The sequence below is a fragment of the Rhinoderma darwinii genome, chromosome 2 (assembly GCF_050947455.1).
Source record: "Rhinoderma darwinii isolate aRhiDar2 chromosome 2, aRhiDar2.hap1, whole genome shotgun sequence".
Lineage (NCBI taxonomy): Eukaryota > Metazoa > Chordata > Amphibia > Anura > Rhinodermatidae > Rhinoderma > Rhinoderma darwinii.
This window is the reverse complement of record NC_134688.1, coordinates 181,777,052-181,792,688: the sequence shown is the minus strand read 5'-3', so window position 1 is coordinate 181,792,688 and position 15,637 is coordinate 181,777,052. Positions and strand designations below refer to the sequence as shown.

Here is a 15,637-nt window from a genome sequence, read left to right as displayed (position 1 = left end):
GGTTGTTTCAAACATCTAAGAGAATGATCTTCTGTGGACGTAGGCTTCCTAAATACTTTCTGTCTCGTCCTGTAATCCCAGACAGACACGGCGCTAAGATCAGGGCTCTGTGGTGGCCATATCACTCACAGGGCTCCTTGTTCTTCTTTACGCTGAAGATAGTTCTCAGCTCCTTCTCCCCGTTGCCATTTTTTGGATATTCACTTTTGTTTTTTTCCTCCCCACCTTCCAAACGCCATAACTTTTTTTATTTTTCCATCAATATAGCGATTTGAGAGCTTGTTTTTTGAGGGATGAGTTGTAGATTTTCATGGCACCACTTGTCATACCATATTATTTAGTGTGAAACTGGGGGAAAAAAAATATTTATTTGTGAAGTGCAATAGAAAACAAAAAAAACAACGATTTCTCAATCTTTTGGGGGCTTGCGTTTTTGCGGTGTTCACCTTGCAGTAAAAATGACACGTTAACTTTACTCTGCGGGTCAATACGATTATGGCGATACCAAATTTATAGTTTGTGTGTTTTACTACTCCATACCATAAAACGGCGGATGTCGGGAAGGGATTAAAGACATTGGATGCATGTTTGGGGTCGTTGTCCTGCGCAGAATAAATTTGGAGCCAATCAGATGCCTCCCTGATGGTAGTGCATGATGGATAAGTATCTACCTGTATTTCTCAGCATTGGGGACATCATTAATCCTGATCAAATCCCCAACTCCACTTGCAAGAAACCTCCACCATGCTTCACTGTTGTCTGCAGACACTCATTATTGTACCGCTTCCCAGCCCTTTGCAAACCACCTTCTGTTACAGCCAAATATTGAATATTTTGACTCATCAGCCCAGAGCACCTGCTGCCATTGTTTTTGTGCATAGTTGAGTCGCTTGGCCTTGTTTCCATGTCAAAGATATAGCTTTTTGGAGGAAATACTTTCTTGATGATCACTTTCGACCAGAATTCTCTGAACAGTAGATGGGTGTACCTGGGTCCCACTGGTCTCTGCCAGTTCAGAGCTGATGGCACTGCTGGACATCTTCAGATTTTGAAGAGAAGCATGATGTGTCCTTGATCTGCAGCACTGCGTCTACGGTCCTCAAAATTACCTGTTTCTTTGTGCTTCCTCAAAAGAGCTTCAACAGTACATCCTGAAACCCCAGTGTGCTTTGAAATCTTTGCCTGGGAGAGACCTTGCTGATGCAGTATAACTACCATTATCTTGCCATGGTGGACTTGTGACAGGAAACAGTCTTCTACAACCTCTCCTTTGTATCAGTGATTGGCTGTCCCTCACCCAGTTTTAAGCCTCCTACACAGCTGTTTCTGTTAACGACTGTGTTTCAACCTACATATGAAAATGATTAACCAATTATACCAAACAGTTGATTAAGATAATCATACACTTGACTACAATCCTACAATATCCATGACTTTGTGCAAGTTTAGCTAGAAGGATTGATGCGGTTTTGAAAGGGTGGTCACACCAAATATGGATTTCTCTTCAGTTCATTCACTTTGTATTTTGATAATAGATAAAAAAGAAAAAAACGTAACACCTATTTTTTAAGAATTTGGACTTTGCAGCATTTTTTCACAACTGCTATTTTCCATTTCCGAGCGAGATTAGAGATAGATACACATAGTATATTATATATATATATATATATATATATATATATATATAAGATGTAGGACAAGTAACCGCACCAGGCCTTCAAAATAGGTGGAGAGATGTTGGTTCAATCACCAAAAAGCGAGCGACGTTTCGGTTCACATCTAAACCTCTCAAGCCATCTTCAGATGTGAACCGAAACGTCGCTCACTTTTTGGTGATTAAACCAACATCTCTTCACCTATCTTGAAGGCCTGGTGCTGTTATTTGTCCTAAATCTCTGATAATCTTTCCAAGTCAAGGAATTGATTCATCCTTTTTTTGGGTAAGTTGCACATGGCCGGATCCACTGTGTTGTGAGGTGTGCTGTGTTTTTGCTTATGGATGGAGACGATGGATGGAAAAAATATAGGCACCACTCCCTAGATGTCAGTGAAAAAAATAGGGGTACTTTATTACCCTCAGTGCAACGTTTCAGCTCCATCCACTGGAGCCTTTTTCAAGGCTTGAAAAAGGCTCTAGTGAAAGGAGCTGAAACAGTGCACTGACGGTAATAAAGCACCCCTATTTTTTTCCACTGATATCTACGGAGTGCTGCCTATTTTTTCTCTCTACTTATATGGATGGTTAGTCTGTTCCACACACTGCCTTTGGATTGTGTGTGTGTGATATATATATATACATACATATATATATACACACACACATACATATATATATATACACACACACACACACCTATATATATATATATATACACATACACCTATATATATATATATATATATATATATATATATACACACACACACACACATATATATATATATATATACACATACATACACTCACGCATTATAAATATACACAATACATAGAGAATTTTTTTGTACACTGGAAAGGTGTGTGGTGAAGTTGATAAATTGATACTGTAAATACACCAATAGAACCACTATCATTTAACATGAAGAGGATACTTGTGATCAAAGCTGTACCAAAGCCTAAATATCCAGGCACTCTCTTGTTTTGTGCGACTTACTCCGTTTGGCATTCCACTGTCCTACAAAAAAGACCAAAAATAATGTGAGCATTTCTGAATACCTGCATGTCTAAAAGTAATTCATAATCCAATGTAAAAAACAAAGTTCACAGCCCTATGTTCACCTATAATCAAAGGATTTCACATAAATATTGTTACATGAGCATGATTTTCACCTTCCTTTTTTATGTAAATATGTTGTCAAGTAGCGGTTACATTTGTATTGTATTTATCCTCATATCTTAAAAATGAGTAAAAGGTCATTTATTTTAAAGTTAATTCTTTTATACAATTATACTCCGTCCTTTAAAGTCATTAACTGGAGTTATAACTGGAGAGCTAATAGAAATGGCAGAGGAGAGGACACATCAAAGATTCTTTGACCCATGAAAAAAGCGCAAAATGAAAATCTTTTAATGCAAAAGTTTCTTCCTGGTAGTCATGTAAACTCGAGGGCTTATGCTACAGTTAATTACCTACAAAATAATGGGTTACTAACACAAGGACACACACAGTATTTATGATGCGACTGTGTGCTTACACTATTTCAACGAGGCCAAAAAGTACGTGAATAAGTGAATCAGAAAACAAATAAAGACTGACTATTATGTACCTTTACCACTGTTATCTTGTTTGGATCTGTTCAAACCTTGCCATAAAGCCACTGAGCTGGTACAAGTGGTTTATGAAAGGGATGTCAATACACGACTAGCAATGATGTATACCTACTAACCCAGCTTACCAACATTAATCTAAAAAGACATATGCTGCTATTACACCAACATTATGCAGTAGATTTACGAAGACTGGCGTTTTATAAAATGCAATAGATTTATTAAGAAGTGCACACCTCTTAATAAATCTGTCGCCGACCTTCACAGTGGCTGTGACTACGACCGTGCACCATCTGTTCCCAACCCCCAAATTAGACATAAAATGAAAAAAATTATACTCAACGCTCCTCTTCTCTACTCCAGGTACCTTAAGCATTCCAGCGCAACTCATATAAAGGTCCTGACTTCAAGCAGTATTAGATCCTTAAATGTGACGCAGCACTCAACGTCATCAGTGCTCCGTCACAAACAGCATCCTGATGCTTCCCGCCATCAATACGTTGTATTAGCCGCGTCATTACGTATTTAATTAATGAATCGAAACAAAGAATTCTATAAAGATTTATTAAGGTCTACCTAATAGATCATAATCCTTGCATATGGTAACCAATACCATTCAGAAAACCGATATGATTTCCCTAAATGCTATACAATAAATCAATGTAACAAAAAAATATATTTTACTTTTACACAAATAGTTGTACAAACACCCAATAAAAAACAAAAAACTGTGCAAAAAGTTGCACACAAAAAAAAGGAGTGTGTTTAAATAAGGCAGGACAGAAATGGTGGTGATATCATAATATCTAGAAACAAGAAAATTATGACAACTGTCAATTATAACCTCTATACAGAATACCAAAATCCATCATTGCAGCTAGACAGAAGCAAATCCCAGTCTGGGTTTATAGTATAAAAGTTAACCTCACCCACCATATGCCATATTAACTGCCTTCACACTGACCAGCACCCCAATGCGCGTTTCGCACCTGTCTTCGTTTTTATTTAATTAATGGTCTAAAGGTGGAAATGGGGATTGGAGGGGGGGTTAGGCCTCTATCTTGCTACGCGACACAGTGAAATCTACACCAGATAGGAGCTAATGGGATTTCCTGCATAATTTACACCAATTTTCTGGCACAAATTAAAATAAAATTTGTTGGTAGTTCAAACCAACCCTGCAGACTGAACTATTATCCAATTTTGTGTATTACATGCAGGATGAATGGATATAGTTCTAACTATCATTGAATCAGTTCTTGAAATATCATTATTTTGTAGGCAACCGGAGAGTGCAGTCATTTATATTTGTTAAATATGCACATGGTACTAGTTTAAGTCAAAAAGTTACTTTTATTTTTTACAATTTTCATTTACAGTGGATTAGAGACCCAATGGATACAGGACCGGTGTTTGTGAATACTGCGTACAGTTCTGTAGAATACATTAGCACTACATAAGTGGCGGAAAATAAATGTGAGAACTGTGCGGTGTACTTTACCATGTTTAGGATGTCAGCTTTAACCGGTTACTTCTCTTAGGACATTTAACATTCTAGATACATTTTCCATTAGATGCAAATCTCTGTGTAAGTCATTTGACAGTAAAAAAATAAAAAAAAATGGCGATTTACTTACTGCATGTAATACTTGAAAACTATCATTAGTTGGAGGCGGGTCTTGATCTGGATCAACACCAACCCTGAAAGAAATTTGAAGCATAAAAATATTGAATATTAAAGTATTAGAGATTCACCAACAGAAATAGTTTTATGTAACGGCTATCACTCTGATCCATAGCATAGTAAGGCCTCCTGCACACAGCTGTACCACAGGGATCCATATTCTGGCACCACTAGACTATTTTTTACTGAAGCACAAAGTGTCACGGATTCTGCAAAAATTTTAAGAAAAGAAACCGTGGCATGTTCCATCACATGCTGTATTACAGCGTTGCTTATAGTGAGGAATACGGTGCCTCAAGGACCCTTAGGGATTCTGTGTGCACGAGTCCATGCATGTGCCTTTGGTGTGCACACGAACAATAAGTTTATCATATGTGAAGCCATTTTTATACTGGTGCAGATGCAACTATTATTTCATTAGTGCACACGAGTGCAGGCAGAGAAGCCATTAGTGAAACAGATTATGCAGCCTCCTCCTTTCACATTGCATAAATACACAGACAAGACTAGAGAAGAATGAGAAGTGGAGATCTTTAGGAGACAAAAATGCTGAAGCAACAGCTTAAAGCAGACGGGTGGGTTTTGTTGAAAGGTTCATCTTGATTTGAAAACTTGCAGTTTCCTGTGCTAAATTGAGCAAAGATTGTGGTTACTTATTTATTTACAGTACAGTGAGGAACAGAAGACAGAAATTTGCCACAAAAGAGTGACATGTTCACCACTCTGCCTCTCAGGGACAAATACACATCAAGTGCAAAATTAGGACATTAAATGGCACACAAATGTAACTCAGAGAGCCCGTAACTTCGCACCAATAACTCACACCAATGACAAGTTTCAACCAGTGTTCGGACAACAGCACACAACCCCAGTAAGGTCCAAACTGGTATTTATTCGTCAAATATTGGGCTCCTTTGGAATGTTGGTCTTTTGGGGAACGTGCTGATTAGGTTTCTACCGGTTATAGGTGGCATGTAGTTCGAGCACCTTGAGTGCAGGTAACACACTTCTCACCAATGGGAGGAGTGACATGTGATCTGGTTTTCCCCTTCTGGTCCGAATCTCTGATAGGAAGCAGTTTCTTAAAAGCATTATGTGACATTTGGCCACATCTAGTGTGTGTATAACTGGTTGCTAAGCGACCCGGATCTCCTTACGTACGTATTGGTACATGTTGGTCAAGTGATATACGACGCAATAACTGTTTGCCAGGTTACAGTGTCTATAACCCTGGTAGTGATCGTAACAAAGTAAAAATACCTCATTACATGGGAGGGAATGAACGATCTCAATGCCCACATCTTCACCTCGGTGGATTGATGTGTGGCAGTTATATTTCTTTGCACGGACATACGCAGTGGTGTTTATTAGACGCCGAAAGGGCGTCCTGATGTGATGAGCCGTCCCCACCCCCCAATGTTCAGGATGGATCGGGACATGGACATGTTTGGAATGTATTTTGAACTTTATATATTCATACAAAAAAAAATATAAAACTTATGGATTTGTTCAATTGATATGTATCACATACACACACCTGTGGGTTAATTATGGTTAAACTTTTGACACTATTGGTGATTGCAAGTCACGTGATGATTTACTTACACATTGAGGGTTCATTTAGACAAGGTTAGGCTTGAGAAAGACCCTATATGTATAATGGGTCGAAACGTTGCTTTTTTTGCTAATGTTTGACAAATAAATACCACTTATTGGACATTACTGGAGGTGTGCTGTTATCTGAACACTGGTGGAAATATTGTAGTCGATCGGCTGGGGTTTATCCAATGTTGGATGACGTGACATCATCCCATATACCGGGACTTGTGCTGCTTCACTTTCCTCTTATCAAGTTTAGACATGTGTCCCAATAAGGGAGAAGCACAAGATCAAAGCAATTTACATCAGGTGTAGGGAAATATGTTCGGTGAAGTAAATGTTGTAAGGATTGTGTCAGATAGGTTTTTCTATTAAAAAAAAAAATGTGATCTCAGAAGAAGCAGGTTTGTCTTACAATTTCCAATTAAGATCCCGCCAGAAGGTGGTAATTTTATTTTTATGATTAGCGGATGAATAGAATTTGTCCATTCTACTCAGATAGCAGCTGTGGAATGACAGTCCATTTGAAAGGGCCTTTACATTCATTTGAAATCAATGGCTAATACACCATGAAAACAAGAGAGCCTTGATCTCACTACAGAGCCTCCATTGTTGGCCTATCGAAGAGAAGTTTATGTGATCTGAAGGGCATATCATTGGAGCTCAGCCAATGTCGAAATAGCCAAGTTCTCTACTAAGTGCATTTACTTACTTTTCACTTGCTTTAATATAAATGAACAGTTCTGGCTTCTAAGTTTAATTTAGGTCACTTAGGGCAGACACCATCAACAAGCAAAACTGGCGATGTTGAAATACAGGAGCTAAACATATATATATTGTGACAAGTTATCATCTGAGAAAATCATTATTAGTAAGACCATTTTAAGACTAGTGGCTACTGTGGTTTGGCCATGGTTTCCCCATGTAAAAAAAAGCACGAGTTAACACATTGCTAGCCTTACCGTTCATATAGTCATTGAGGCCCTAGGTTTGAGTACCTACTTGTACTGGGTCTCATATCAATCTATTTAAAGGCGTAAGAATGACTAATTATACTAATAATGCACTATTTTCTCATTTAATGCATTTTTCAACACACTTTGACGCTCAGCCCTTCCGGTGAGGCCTAGTTCACATCACGCTTTGGCCCTACATTTAGCGTGAACTAGCCTAGAAAACAAAACTATTCCATCCTGTGGGATCAGTTTTTGTTAACTTGTTAACATATGCCAGTTTAATGCATAGGTCGGATGCTTTTCCCAACGTATACGTCAAACGTGGGAAATATATGTAATGTGAATGGGGCCTAAAGTGTGCATGCCTATGATAACCGACAAGCTTCCTGCTTTTGACATGAACTTTTTTTATTGATCTATAAAATGTTGTGTAGCAATTTAATTTATGTTGCTGACAATGCAATGGTCAATGATCTAAAAGAACCTGTCATGCAAAGAGTATTGAGACTATCTCCCAGTGACCACACAACATAATAAATTATAAAGTTACAGGTGACAAGGACAGTGACAAATGCACAGAAATGCGAAGACAAATTGTGTGCTTAATAGGACTACAGAGGCAAGAAAAAAGTGAAAAGTTCTCAAGCGTAGTACCCCAAGAAGCGGAGTGTTAAGATGGCAGAAACCAATCACCTGAAATACTGCCAACGACTAATGTTCACATCCTCCAACGATGGGGTATGGTCACCAACTCTGGTACAGCACAAGAATGAAATGAAAATGAAGGTTGTGGAATGGGCGAGTGGAAGTATTGAGCTACTTCACTAAATGAACTGACAGAAGAGAAAATCCTGCAAACCTTTTCAAATGGTAATTACATATAGGGAGGGTACGTTTCGAGCTAAAATAAGGTGAAGGAGGGTTGTAAATGTCACATAGGCCAAAAAATATAACGAGTATTAAAATTGGTATTTACAGCCCCATTATATTGTTTATAATATAATCCCTTATATATATTGTCCCTTAGGATACCAGATTAACAAACATTTGGAATTACTGGATGAGAATAAATTAATGTAATTATAACAATAAGAACATATCAATATATATTTTTTCATTAAATAAGGGTGATTGTATTTATGGTGTATCCAGATCAATAAAGGATATGGGTAGAATACAAATATAGCTTTAGATTTTCCAGAATAAATTAAACTGTGTTTTTTCATATATTCATAGAACATAAATTGTACTGTATTCAGTTTTCTAAATAAAATTATATGAATTCAATGTAAATTGGTTTTCTGATGCTTTTTGTTAAAATTATAAACAACTATATCAAAGGGGTAAAGCATAAAGGCTATGGACACCTTTGGTTCCTTTTTCTTTAACTGAAATGTATTTTGCATACAAATCACTTTTGCAATATGCTTTTATTAAAAATGTTGCTCTATGTATCCAGTGTACATAGGAGCTAAATAAAGAACACTGTTGTCAGCCAACTCTGTTAGTGTGCTGATCTGACAGCGGCTAATGTGTGCCTCTGACACCTGATATAAGCGTCCTATTACACGGCCCGATATGTGTAAACGAGCGCTGATCAACGAGGGAGCTAATTGATTGGTGCTCATTTGTACCCATCACAGGGCGCAATTATATTCATATGAACGCTCGTTTGCCCAATAATTGGCCCATGTAAAAGGTCATTAAGCCTAATACTGATGAAATCAAAGTCTATCAACATTGACTGAGTATTAGGCTAAGATGATACATTGCCTCCATTTACAGCTGCCTGTATGCCCCTCTATTACAAGGTGTATGGTATTGATGTAATTACTCATGGTCTGCCACAGAGAGACAGCTCTACTATTCTGCAATGTCTGTGATAAGCCATCAATATGTGATCGGTCAGGGGCCAACAACCGGCACCCCCACCGATCAGCTGTTGTGAAGGTGCCGCAGCGCTGGTACCCTGACCGATCACAAATTAATGGCCTATCCTGAAGATAGGCCATACATTTTTTGGGTCTGGAAAAGCCCTTTAATAAAAGAAACTGTAGTCCTTTACATGGCAATCCCGTCCACAGAAAGCACTGGCAGCATCATAATAGAGGTACTTTACATAGCTGGGTAATATAATTAAATGAAAAATAATTACTTTGAATGGTTACCAGGTGATGCCACTATACCTCACACACATATAGAGGCACTTTTATGTATTTATTTCATTTTTTTAAGCTTGGAAAACCCCTTTAAAATAATTGTTTAGCTTGGGAGACCACATGAGACTTCGGGATCATTCACACGAGCGTGAATCTCGTCCGTGTGCTGTGCGTTGAAACAACGCAAAGCACATGGCCCCATTGATTTCAATGGGGCTATTCACACATGCAATAGTTTTCATGCAGCGATTGTCCATTGCTTGAAACCCACTGCATGTCCTATATTGATGCGTTTTTACGCACCTAGTCGCCCATTGAAGTCAATGGGTGCGTGAAAACCACAGACAGCACACGAACGCACACTGAAGAAAAAAAAAAAATAAGTTCTTGCGAGTGCATGAAAAACTTGTGTCACACGCGAAGCAGACTGATGCAGAACGCAACGCACATGGACAGTAACATCTGCATTGTGTATAAATAATCAAAAACTGCACTTGCTTTGTATATATTCCAAACTAAAAGACTGGTTAAAGAATGTGTTTTGAATCTAAGTTCTCTCTTTATGAATTAGTTTATCTATTCTACAAGCACCAAAAAGCAGAGATGGACAATTTATTGTAAACATTAGGAACAAGTTGAACCAAGTTAGGTTAGACAGTTTTGTTCTTGGGATTTGTTCAGCTCTGCTAAAACATATCTATAGAGCCAGATACACAATGAGGTAGATTTATCAAAACTTGTGCAAAGTAGAAGTGGAACAGTTGGCCAAAGCAACCAATCAGGTTGCTGCTTTCAGTAAAAAATGGGCTTCTGAATAGTGAATGCTAGAATCTGATTGGTTGCTATGGACAACGGCTCTTTTGAGCAAAACCCCGACAAAGTTTGGATGGTACAGATTCCCAGTTTAATAACGTTTATAAAGCTAGATCTGCCATTAAGAATAAAATAAGTTCATACTTAGAGCAAACAAATAAAGATAAAATATTAATTGAAACACTTCTTTATAATAGAATAGGCCTTAGCTTTTTCCTCCAGAAATAAAAAAAAAAAAAAAAAAACGAAAAAACAACAACCTCTGCTAACATGAAAGACAAAAGGTTTTCATCTAGCTGTCTGTGCCACCCTTTTCCTCTCATACCTGTATAATACAATGCTCAGACCTGTGCATTCCCATGTAAATTCACTCGGCTCACCAGAGTAACGACTTTCGACAGAAAGTGTGGGGGTCGGCAGCCTTTGTAAGAGACCCTGGCTTCCTGTAGCTCTGGTTTTAAAATCAGTTAGGAGTGAGGATTACTTAGACTGGTTAGCTGTGAGAAGTATTAAATATGTTAAGGTTTTCAGTCTGTGTCTTCATCTGGACAGGGTACAGCCGCCCATACCTCTGTGTTTTTGTAAATTAACAATTTACAAAACAGCCTCTTCATTGTGCTGATCCACAGGGGTCAGATGCCAACCGAACAAATACTAATGGACTTATCATAAGGATAGACTTTCTATTGAGCCCATACCCCAACTGCTCGGCTTCTGCAGCTTCTTTTAGCAATCTGTGGGGGTCTCAGTGCTCGGACCCCCACCGATCAAAACTTATGACATGTGACGGACATGTTAAAAGATTTCTGGAAGTTTAGTTACCCTTTAAAATGTGCAGATGTCACTTTTTTTGTTAAAATGTCAGAAATTCTGTAATTTCTACAAAATGTACAGCAAAATGACACGAAAAATGCATGAAAGCTGTGATAAAACGCCATTAGAAACATGACGAAACCAGCACGTGTGAACGGAAACCAGAATCAGTACAATTCCCTTTACAATAGGGTCTTATGAAAATGACAGGGAGTATGATTTCACCCACTAAACGCTAAAATTCCAGTTACGGTGTTCACGATACTCCACCCATCCTGTTTCAGATTAGCAGGGTCACATGTGTCAACTATGTTTAATGGTGGAGAGAACAAGACTGACTGATTATTACCATAAAAGGCGCAAAATATTTGCAGACCGTTATTTACGATCGGAGGAGTTTAGGAGTGGGGATAATGGCAATGAATTTTTGACAGCAGTGGCCAGCGTGGGGTGAGTAGAGTTCAATAGGTGAAATGCCGGTGACAGCCACCTTATTGTGGTAAGGACAGCTCAATGAGGACGGAATAGTAGAATAGTATTTTTAAATGGATATTATTGGCGGTTCTCTAATAAAGTTCTATTTCTATTTTATTGTTACATTTAGACTGATATGGGGGGTGTGCATTAGCCTTGGTGCCATAATGGCCCTCAATGGATTTTGTGCATTAAATTTTGCCACTTCTTCACAACTCAATATTGTCATACCTAAGACACCATCATAATATTCAAGGACAATCTAATAAGAACTAGAGAAAAATAAGTTATCTTTCATTCATTTTGTCAGGGCAGACCCGAATCATCTTATCTGGTATAACACAATGTGTCAGTAAAACCACTGACCTGATATTAAGCCAAGACAACATGGGCGTTGTTCCACCACCAATTATCCAGACAGTAAAGAAGACAATCAACAGAGTAGTAGAGAACATCATCTGGTGAGCATACGATGCAGTGTCACGTATTGAAAGGGCAAATGCCATAGCGCCTCGGAGGCCTGGTGGAGATAAAACAGTGTGTGAAAATTGTAATATAAGAAAATATAATACAGCTGAAACACAGACTACAAATTATATTTTAAAAATGTAAGACAGGAACTCTTGTTATAGAAACTTCCTTCTATATTATTATTACGGCTGCCCTATGGAGTCAGGTAACAGGCGAATAAGCACCTGTATATAAACGTGACAGTAGGTTAGTGCATGTTTTTTTCAATAGGGATAAAATATGCCGCCAGACACCTCCCGGGGATTGAATTTTAAAATGCCTAATCCGTGTTTCTCCCAACAACCTATTATTTGTCGAGCGGCCACACACCAGATCATCATATGCCAAGCATCGGCTCAAGCACATTGCCATTGGAGCAGTGGAAATGTATTCTCTGGGGTAACAATTTATGTTTCATTATCAGACAGTCTGATGGATGATTCTAGGTTTGACAGATGCCAGAAGAACACTTGCTTTGGGCCCCTGTGTTCCAGTAAAGGGAAATCCTTATGCTCCAGCATGCAATTGTATTTTTTGTATGCTTCAGTATGTGGCTGGTTGATGAAGGACTTTTCCTGTTTCAGTAAGAGAATGTACCTATGCACAAAGCAAGGTTCAACTTTGATGTGGAAGACCTTGACTAGCCTGTACAGAGCTCAAACCTCAACACCGTAATACAACATTAGTACCGGACCTTACTAATCCTCGTGTGTCTGAATGAAAACGAATACCTGCAGTCGTATTCCAAAGTTTTTAAGAAAGTAATTTCAAAAGTGTTGTCCAACAAGCACATATAAACTGTATTTTTGAAATGTATTCAACACTGCAAAACAGCATCCAAACCTGAAAACATCATCATGTGCTGAAAATTCCAGCCAATCTTGTGTCTTCTGCCCAGGTTCAGAAAAAACGACAGCGGATATACATGAGCTGCTCTACCTACAAATACAGCTATCTGAAAGAAATAGTAGTTAAGTATGCAAGACCTAATTTTTTTTCTTGTATTCAAATATAAAATGATTATATATATATATATATATATATATATATATATATGCACACATACATACATACACACACACAGTTCAACCATAACATTAAAACCACTGACAGTTGAAGTGAATAGCATTGATGATCTTGTTACAATGGCACCGGTGTGGGATGTATTAGGTCAAGGGGTGGGATGTATTAGGCAGCAAGTGAATAGTCAGCTCTTGAAGATGTGTTTTGAAGCGTAGCGACTTTGACAAGGGCTAAATGGCAGGTCTTGTGGGGTGTTCCCAGTATTCAGTGGTTAGTATCTATCAAAATTGGTTGCGAGAAGGACAACTGCTGAACCAGCAACATGGTCATAGGCACCCAAGGCTCGTTGATACGTGTTGGGGGCAAAGGCTAGCCCATCTGGTCCGATCTACAGAAGAGCCACGGTGGCACAAATTGCTGGCTATGATAGAAAGGCGTCAGAACACCGTGAATTGAACCTTTAGGGTTGCGTTGTTGCATACTGATCAAATTTTCCATGGTGACGCCTGTCCACTGCTGAAAGCACCAACAGTGAGATAATGACCCAAAATTTAACAGAAAAATTGTCATTTATGGGTGTGATCTTCTCAAAAAAATAAAATAAAAGTAGTAAACAGAATGCAGGTTCAAGTGTGTAATGCAGTCAGCAATCATGTACAACGCACAAATAAACAGCCCTCTCATTCTTAGTCTGCAGCATGGCTTCCCCTCATTTATAATTCTTAGTCCGCAGCATGGCTTCGCCCCTCTCATTCTTAGTCCCCAGCATGGCTTCGCCCCTCTTATTCTTAGTCCCCAGCATGGCACCGTGTCTAATTCTGGGTCCCCAGAATGGCTCCCTTCTTACACTAGCATGGCTCCCTTATTATTCCTGGTCCCCATTAGGGCTCCACTCATTTCTAGTCTTCCAGTAACTAAGAAAAGGATACAAAAGCGCCAACAATGAAGACTGGGCTAAACACGTGTTTCTGAAAGGTGAACAGTGCCAACCCCATATATGAAAATATGAAGTTTTCAGCCAGGAAGTGCAGAACCTCAAAAAGCTGCATGGAAATAAAAAAAAGAACATGTGTGAATGGAAATATTACATCATACAATATATATACACTCATCTTTTTCTGGACTTTCAGAAGCACTTGTAAACTAACAGATTTTAAGTTTAGTGTTCCTTTACCAAGCTGAAGAATACATGATCGTAGCAAGTTAAGTGAGGTGTGCTGTCCTCCCATGTCCCACTGCTTTACATATTCTGTACATCACAATTGCAAGCATGTCATATGATATATCAGTACTAGTTTCTAAAAGACATGTTTTAAAATCAGAGAAGAAACCTGTCATTACCTGTTTTGTTCTAATCCTTGAGTCAGGCGATAAATTATTATATGTATAATGAGCTTGTGTAATACCACAGAACAGAACCGCAACTACTCCTGCAAGTGCAAAACAACAAAGTGATTCCTAGTGTAACAAGGAGGAAAATATTACTGCCTTTACCCTCTAATATCATGACCACAACTCAGCTTTATTCAGCTGATTTGGAATAAAAGAATATGCACCGGTTAGGAAGACGTACAGCTATTCTGAACATTTAGTCAGAGGCACACTTGATTGAATCCCCTTAAACTCCTTCCGTCTGTGTGTATGTATATATCTATATCGGTTGAGGGAGTATGGAGCAGGGTCAGGGGCTGAGAACGAGCGTGTCGGCTGTATGTAACAGCCGAGACTTCAGTGTAACAAGTGGGATCCCACAGTCAAAAGCGACTGTGGCATCTAAGCCCCAGGTCTGCCATCCTTGTTCTCCCGGGAGACTGTCAAAATTATTTTAAACTGTCATTTATTGCAGTATATAGTGCAAGTGATCCAATAAATCACTGGTTCAAGTCCACAAGGAGGAGTAAAAAAAAATACAAAAACAAAAAAAAACACAGGTTAAAAAAACAGTTCAAAGTTTTTTGATTTTTAATATAACTGCCGGAATTGCTTTTTTTGGTCGCTTCATTTCCCCAGACTGACACAAAGTAGTCAACTTCCAGAAAGATTTGTGCAGCTGCACATACATTTAGCACACTGAGGATTGCCTAGACTAGATACAATTGTATCCTTTTATGAGCCAAGGGCAGGACTAGCCATGTACCCATGTAGCCAGCGAATGAAAACAAGAATGTTCTCATTCACGGACAGCTACCGTCAAGTAATACCTTGAAAATGGTGAGTAATTAAAACTCAAAACTATATTAGAAAGTTGCCTACCTTTTCATTCAGACAAATATTAAGCTTTAACAACATAAAACCCTGTTAATAGAACCCTATTTGTAAAAACATAAGAACTCCCTTC

The 15,637-nt window shown here is 38.5% G+C and overlaps 1 protein-coding gene across 2 annotated transcripts in view; it reads right to left on the bottom strand.

The window, feature by feature from the left end:
- The window catches only part of SLC9A7 (solute carrier family 9 member A7), a 117,303-nt gene that overhangs the window by 12,129 nt on the left and 89,537 nt on the right, over positions 1 to 15,637 (bottom strand). Inside the window, exons 9-15 of one of the 2 annotated variants that reach the window (XM_075852567.1) lie at positions 14,641 to 14,729; positions 14,229 to 14,342; positions 13,120 to 13,231; positions 12,133 to 12,286; positions 8,201 to 8,260; positions 4,906 to 4,969; positions 2,593 to 2,675 (exon numbers count right to left, since the gene is read on the bottom strand). In XM_075852567.1, coding sequence (XP_075708682.1) covers positions 2,593 to 2,675; positions 4,906 to 4,969; positions 8,201 to 8,260; positions 12,133 to 12,286; positions 13,120 to 13,231; positions 14,229 to 14,342; positions 14,641 to 14,729 — 676 coding nt within the window. The remainder of the gene's footprint in view (positions 1 to 2,592; positions 2,676 to 4,905; positions 4,970 to 8,200; positions 8,261 to 12,132; positions 12,287 to 13,119; positions 13,232 to 14,228; positions 14,343 to 14,640; positions 14,730 to 15,637) is intronic. The other variant, XM_075852568.1, reaches the window with a different exon arrangement.